Source organism: Bison bison, unplaced genomic scaffold, assembly GCF_000754665.1.
Source record: "Bison bison bison isolate TAMUID 2011002044 unplaced genomic scaffold, Bison_UMD1.0 scf7180017864347, whole genome shotgun sequence".
In the NCBI taxonomy this organism is placed as follows: Eukaryota; Metazoa; Chordata; class Mammalia; order Artiodactyla; family Bovidae; genus Bison; species Bison bison.
The window spans coordinates 6,476,952-6,484,993 of NW_011494919.1; the positions used below are offsets into that span (position 1 = coordinate 6,476,952).

At 39.6% G+C, this 8,042-nt stretch overlaps 1 protein-coding gene across 1 annotated transcript; it reads left to right on the top strand.

Annotated features, from left to right (window-relative positions):
* The first annotated feature begins 3,441 nt into the window (after window positions 1-3,441).
* On the top strand, window positions 3,442-5,505 carry HTATSF1 (HIV-1 Tat specific factor 1). Its single transcript, XM_010854709.1, has one exon. It carries the CDS (start codon window positions 3,442-3,444, stop codon window positions 5,503-5,505), a length of 2,064 nt encoding a protein of 687 aa, XP_010853011.1.
* Window positions 5,506-8,042: the final 2,537 nt, after the last annotated feature.

The window sequence follows — 8,042 nt, forward strand, 5'->3', positions numbered from 1 at the left end:
TAGAGTCTAGGAGATAAGTAACATCCTGCATCAAATAGGTCCTATGAATCAATGGACACACCAAAGTTTCATTTTCCTGTTCCCTGCATGCTCTGAATTAAAGTCTATTCTGTTTCTGCCTAACATCATTAAGAATATGACTTCAAAGTTTCAAACTGTTTTCAAGTAATTTAATTGAGTCCCAGAACAAACTAAAGAAAATTTAAAGGACTATAAAAATATTCACAACTCAACAAGAGAAAATTCAGTTTTTTGCATCTAATAAAATGTTCAGTTCAGTTGCTCAGTCGTGTCCGACTCTTTGCGACTCCATGAATTGCAGCACGCCAGGCCTCCCTGTCTATCACCAACTCCCAGAGTTCGCTCAAACTCATGTCTAACGAGTCAGTGATGCCATCCAGCCATCTCATCCTCTGTCGTCCCCTTTTCCTCCTGCCCCCAATCCCTCCCAGCATCAGAGTCTTTTCCAGTGAGTCATCTCTTTGGATGAGGTGGCCAAAGTACTAGAGTTTCAGCTTTAGCATCAGTCCTTCCAAAGGAATCCCAGGGCTGATCTCCTTCAGATTGGACTGGTTGGATCTCCATGTAGTCCAAGGGACTCTCAAGAGAGTTCTCCAACACCACAGTTCAAAAGTATCAATTCTTCAGTGCTCAGCTTTCTTCACAGTCCAACTCTCACATCCATACATGACCACTGGAAAAACCATAGCCTTAACTAGACAGACCTTTTTTGGCAAAGTAATGTCTCTGCTTTTCAATATGCTGTTACATGCATGCAAATAAGCTTGAAAATATAACCCATAATGAGGATTTAAAAAATCAGTAGAAGTAGATCCAGAATTAACACAGAAAATAGAATTAATAAGTAAGGGTATTAAAAATTAATATAACTATTTTAAATATGTTCACATTGGCAGAGAAGTATAGATTTATTACATGAAATAGCGGAATAGATATTTTCAGAATAACCAAATTGAAATTCTATGGATGAAAAATATAGCTTCTAAGATGACAAATGCACAGAAATTTATTGGCAGCAGATTAGACACCAATTAGTTAATGTGAAGACAAAATAATCAAATTTGGAACTGGGAATAAAAAATAGAATTGAAAAAATGTTCTAGTGTACTTTGGGAAATTTTAAGTAGACTGAAATACTTAAATATACTTAAATATTTCAAATATAATTTGAGTCCCTGAAGGATTGCAATGAGAAAGAAAGATAACAAGAAAAAAATTGAAATAACACTGTCTAAGAATTTTCCAAGTGGGAAGGAACTATAAATATATAGAACCAAGAATATTAATAAAACTCAAACACAAAAATGTTGAAGAAAACTATTACCCAGGTAATTCAAAATCAAATTGCTTAAATGAATGATGAAGAGAATATGTTAAAGGTAGCCAGAAAATAAAGACAAACTACATCAAAGGGAACAAAGATGAGTATCAAAGCAGAACTCTCCTCAGAAACAGTGCAAGGCAGAAAACACATTTAAAATGTTGATAGAAAACAAAAAACGGGCTACTTGTATCCTACACCCAGAGATAGTGTCTTTCAAATACAAAGGTAAAAGGAAAGCCTTCTTCAGCATACAAATCTTGAAAGCTTTACTGAAGTGAACACCTGCACAACAAGGAAGGTTAGGAAGAGAAATGATACCAGATAGATATCTGATGCAGATAAGTGTAGCAAAAGTCAGGAATATGTGGAAACATATAAACTATTTATTGTTCTTATTGTTTAAATGTCTTTAAAATGCAATTGAAAGGTAAGCAAAAGTAATACGGTGCACAGTGGAATTTGTAATATATCCAATACTGAAATGCATACACCAATGACACAGTAATACACATTACTAGTGCAAGATTCTTATTCTAGAGTTTAAGTAGTACAATTAATTGAAGGTAAACTAAAAAGTTTAAGATGTTGTGGTAGACAAAATTCCAAGATGGCATCCAAGTTTCCTATTCTTCATTGTATGTGCTCTATAAAATCTCTTCTTTCTGAGTATAGGCAGTACTGATCAGTATGATGGATAGTCTTCTCTTGAATGGGCTACATATGTGGAATTGGTTATTGAATAGCCATGCCCCTGAATGCAATACACTATATAACTCCTCTGAGTAAACAGGAATAAGATCTCCTTTGAAGAAGAAAGCTGCCATGTTGTAGGAAGGATTGTGGCTAGGACCAAAGTGTGGTCTCCAGATGATGACAGAAACCTCAAGCTAGCAAGAAAGTAGAGCTTTAGAGCCAAATGTAACTGAATTCTGTGAAAAACCTAAATAAATTTGAAGAGGACCTAAGTTCCAGAGGAGAATTCAGTCTGGATAACACCATCTGGACCCTAAGAAGAGAACCTAGTTATACCACACCCAGATTTCTAGCCTCCAGAAAGTCCAAGATAATACACTGATGTGGTTTTAGGCAGTGAAGTTGGTAGTATATAGAATTCGGAAGCTGCCATAACGATTACCTCGCAGTGTCTTAAGTGGAACTGGAGGCAGGCAGAAGGTACATACTAAAAGAAATTTGAGAAGCAGAATAGACTAAATTGCCTTGTATATACTGTTGGTAGAAATATGAACTTTAAAGATGCTGTTGGTTAGGGATGAGAAGAAAATGAGCAATCCATTATTAGAGACTTGAGGAAGATAGGATCCTTGTGATGCAGTAGTGATGGTGACCTTAGTGAAAATATGTCCTATAATTATGCGGAATGCAGAACTTGTATACAATGGACTTAGATAATTAGTTGAGAGAGTTTTCAAGTTTAGTGTTAAAGATGCATGATTTATTACTGCTGCTTACAATAAAATGTGAGAGCAGAGAAATAAACTGATGGAATTACCATTAAACCAAATAGAACCTGGACTGGGTAATTGTGAAAAGTTTCAACCTCCCAGATGATGTTTTAAGGCAGAAATGGTGCTAAAAGGGACAGAGAGGGGGAAAAAAAAAAGTTTGTTATTATGCTTTTTTTGCTACTATATAACATTAGTTTGAAACTTCAGAGTATTTAATCAAAGTGCCCCTTCAGGAGATTAAGGATGAAATTCACAGATGTTCTCAACCAAACCTGAGGGCTCTAGGAAGCTTCAGAATATTTTATCTAATGTGAAGAATCTCAATAAAATGCAAGCAAGACACACAAGGTTCTTGAGAAAATTGTATTGACAGAAACACTGTTGGCTTGAAGTGAAAGACAGAATATAAAATGCAAAAGCCTGGGCAGCGGATGGAGCGTGGGGGATGGGGAGCGGTGCGGCCGGCGAATAGCCCTGGCATCCCGGGGGCTGCTGGGATGCCGCGGGGAGGCGGGCCGGGGGCAGTGGGGAGCAGGCTGAGTGTGGCCAACCTCCTTTTCTCTGTTCCCTTCCAGCATCAGCTCGGCCTCTTCGCTCAACCGGACCTTGCCTCTAGGCTAAGTGGGCAACATGAGTGGCAACAACTTGGATGTGAACGACAAGTTTGATGAGCAGTTGCGAGTGCAAGAATGGTGCAGAGACACCAAGGACAACGGCACTGATCCGAAAAAGAAGGGAGAAAAGAGAAAGACTGAATCAGGATGGTTTCATGTTGAAGACGACAGAAATACAAATGTTTATGTGTCTGGTTTGCCTCCAGACATTACAGTGGATGAATTTATACAGCTCATGTCGAAGTTCGGCATTATTATGAGAGATCCTCAAACGGGAGAATTTAAGGTCAAGCTTTATAAAGATGATCAAGGAAATCTTAAAGGAGATGGACTTTGCTGTTATTTGAAGAGAGAATCTGTGGATCTGGCATTAAAACTTTTGGATGAAGGTGAAATTAGAGGCTACAGATTACATGTGGAGGTGGCAAAATTTCAGTTAAAGGGAGAATATGATGCCTCAAAGAAGAAGAAGAAGTGCAAAGACTACAAGAAAAAGCTGTCTATGCAACAAAAGCAGTTGGATTGGAGACCTGAGAGACAAGCTGGCTCATCCCGAATGCACCATGAGCGAGTTGTCATCATCAAAAACATGTTTCATCCAGTGGATTTTGAGGATGATCCACTGGTGTTGAATGAAATCAGAGAAGACCTTCGAGTAGAGTGTTCAAAGTTTGGACAAATTAGGAAGCTCCTTCTCTTTGATAGACACCCTGATGGTGTGGCCTCTGTGTCCTTTAGGAGTCCAGAGGAAGCTGATTATTGTATTCAAACCCTCAATGGAAGGTGGTTTGGTGGGCGTCAAATCACTGCCCAAGCGTGGGATGGAACTACAGATTGTCAGGTGGAGGAGACCACAAGAGAAAGGGAGGAAAGGCTGAGAGGATGGGAGGCTTTCCTCAATGCTCCTGAGGCCAACAGAGGCCTGCAGCGTTCAGATTCCATCCGTGCTCCAGAAAGGGCAGGGTCTTCTAGAGTTAGGCATTTTTCTGAGCATCCTGGCACATCTCAAACAAATGTTCAAGCAGCTGCAACTGAAATGGCATTTGAAGAACCTATAGATGAAAAGAAGTTTGAAAAAATGGAAGGTGGGGGAGAAGTTGAAGAAGCTGCTTCTGAAAAAGATGCTAAAGAAAGTGGCCCTGAAAAAGAAGCTGAAGGTTCCCGAGAAGAATCTGAAGAGAGCTGCCTTGAAAGAGAGTCTAAGGCAGCCTGTCCCAAAAGAGAGCGTGAAGAAGACTTCCCAGAGAGAGAGTCTGGAGAAGGCAGCCCTGAGAAAGAGCATGAAGAAGGTAATCCTAACAAAGAGTCAAAAGAGACTGTCCCTGAAAAAGAATCCAAAAAGAAGAAACTCAAAACGGATCCTGACAAGAATGGCCATGAGAAGGAGTCTGAAGAAGAAAGCCCTGGCAAGGAGTCTGTGGGGGAGGCCAGCCCCCAAAAGGTGGCTTCTGAAGATGACGACTCAGAACAAGAGTCTAAAGACTGCTCAGAAAAGCAGTTTGAAAATGGCTCTGAAAAAGAGTTAGAAGAAAATGGCCTTGAGAAAGGTTTTGAGGAAGATGCCTCTGACAAGGAATTTGATGAAAACGTTCTGGAAAAAGAGTTAGAAGAAAATGAGTCTGAAAAATCAGAATTCGAAGATGACAGCTCTGAAAAAGTGTTTGATGAAGAAGGCTCTGAGAAAGAGTTTGACGAAGAGTCAGATGAAAAGGAAGAAGAGGAGGATGCATATGGGAAGGTATTTGATGATGAATCAGAGGAGGAAGATGAAGAAGATGCAGACGAAAAGGAATTTGAAGATGCTGATGAAAAGGATGAAGAAGATGAAAAGGTCTTTGAAGATTCAGATGGAAAAGAAGATGAGGAAGATGGAGATGTAAAGGAAGATGAAGACATAGATGAAAAGGTGTTTGAAGATGATTCCAGCGAGAAGTTTTTTGATGACGATTCCAGTGACAAATTGTCTGACGAGAGAGGGACTGTGGGTGGTTTAGGGGATGTTAAGGAGGAAGGACCCTTGTCCACAGGCAGCAGCTTTGTTCTCGGTAGTAATGATGATGATGAAAACGACACTATATAATCCCTTAAACTTGCTTTGTAGGGAGATTCCATCTCCATTTTGCCTCTGCTGCAGGGTAATTACTCATAGTGTTACATGAACGTGTGCATAGAAGTAGGATGCCATCTGATTAATGCAGTGAAGTGTTCATGGTTACCTGTACCTAATGATTTTAAATATGTGTTCATTTGACTATTCAGTTCAAACTCCATAGCATAATGCAAGTTAATGTACTCCTCCTCCTCTGTCAGATTTGTTAAGTGCATGCAGAATAATATTTTTTTAAGTATTCTGATTTAAGTTTGTGACACTCAAAAATAAAGTTGTTGATATGCAGAAACGGAAAAAAAAAAAATCAATGCAAAAGCCTGTCAGACACTCCAGTTTATTGAAAACACATTCTAACTTTACTTTTGCAAGTAAAGACAACATAGAGGATAGAATCAAGAGCTAAGGAAATATTATTTCCAGGCTTTAAAACGTAATTAAGAAAGAGCCAATTTTCCACCATTTATTCAGACATCTTCAGGTAGATAACTTGTTTCTTCAGGTTCACAGTTCCACAGAGTGAGAACTTGTAATATATCAACTATACTATATCAATTTACAGCCTGGAGTTTACCCACATCTGGATCTGATTTAGATTTTGGACTTTGTACTGATGACATGATGAGATTTGGTTGCATACAAGGAGATTATAGGGGCTTTGGACTAATGCTGTACAGAATTCTACTTTTGAGAACTTTGGAAAGAGATGACAGTATTTTGTATTTTAGCGAGAGAATAACTGTGGGTCCACACATTAAGCTGTGGTATGCAGAATTCTAAGGTGGTCCCCAAGATTTCTAGCCCCTAATGTATGCACCTTGTTTAATATCCTTCTCTTGAGGGTGGGCAGTACCTATGAATATGATGGGACTGTGGCGCACTTCATTCCTTTACCTTGTGTAGCAAAGGTGATGAGATAGTTGTTCCCATGATTAAATGATGTTATATGACATCTTCATAGCAAACTGAAATGGGAGTCTTCTGCTGGCCTATAAGAAATAAGCTTCCTTGTGATAGGGCCATCTGGCTATGTAGTGAAGGCAGCTTTTGGTAGTTGAGAGAAACCCAGAATGACTGCTGGCAAGAAAATACCTCAGTTCTATAGGCTCTTGGAACTGAATTTTGCCAGTAATGTGAAAAAGCTTGGAAACACAAGATGGGAATGTAATCTACATGACAACTTGATTTCCTCCTATTGAGACCCCAAGAGGTCTCTGCATTATTTGCAGAAATGACAAGATAATAAATGTATGTATCAGTTCAGTTCTGTTGCTCAGTCGTGTCTGACTCTTTGCAACCCCATGAATTGCAGCACACCAGGCCTCCCTGTCCATCACCATCTCCCGGAGTTCACTCAAACTCAAGTCCATGGAGTCGGTGATGCCATCCAGCCATCTCATCCTCTGCCGTCCCCTTCTCCTCCTGCCCCCAATCCCTCCCAGCATCAGGGTCTTTTCCAATGAGTCAACTCTTCGCATGAGGTGGCCAAAGTATTGGAGTTTCAGCTTTAGCATAAGTCCTTCCAAAAAACACCCAGGACTGATCTCCTTTAGAGTGGACTGGTTGGATCTCCTTGCAGTCCAAGGGACTCTCAAGAGTCTTCTCCAACACCACAGTTCAAAAGCGTCAATTCTTTGGCGCTCAGCTTTCTTCACAGTCCAACTCTCACATCCATACATGACTGCTGGAAAAACCATAGCCTTGACTAGACAGACCTTTGTTGGCAAAGTAATGTCTCTGCTTTTGAATATGCTATCTAGGTTGATCATAACTTTCTTTCCAAGGAGTAAGGGTCTTTTAATTTCATGGCTGCAGTCACCATCTGCAGTGATTTTGGAGCCCAAGTCTGACATTGTTTCCACTGTTTCCCCATCTATTTCCCATGAAGTGATCGGACCAGACGCTATGATCTAAGCTTTCTAAATATTGAGCTTTAAGCCAACATTTTCACTCTCCACTTTCATCAAGAGGCTTTTTAGTTCCTCTTCAGTTTCTGCCATAAGGCTGGTGTCATCTGCATATCTGAGGTTATTGGTATTTCTCCTGGCAATCTTGATTCCAGCTTGTGCTTCCAGACTAGCGCTTCTTATGATGTACTCTGCATATAAGTTAAATAAGCAGGGTGACAATATACAGCCTTGACATACTCCTTTTCCTATTTGTAACCAGTCTGTTGTTCCATGTCCAGTTCTAACTGTTGCTTTCTGACCTGAATATAAGTTTCTCAAGAGGCAGGTCAGGTGGTCTGGTATTCCTTTCTCTCAGAATTTTCCACAGTTTATTGTGATCCACACAGTCAAAGGCTTTGGCATAGTCAATAAAGCAGAAGTAGTGGTTTTATATATATGTGTGTGTGTATATATATATATACACTTAATGTAGATGTTTATATAAGCTGGATTGAGTTAGAAGGAAGAAAGTATTATGAAGTCTGCGGAAGGTATAGCATTAGTTCTATCAACAAATTCACAGGACAGAAGCCAAATATCAGGGCTTAAATTTTTTAAAGA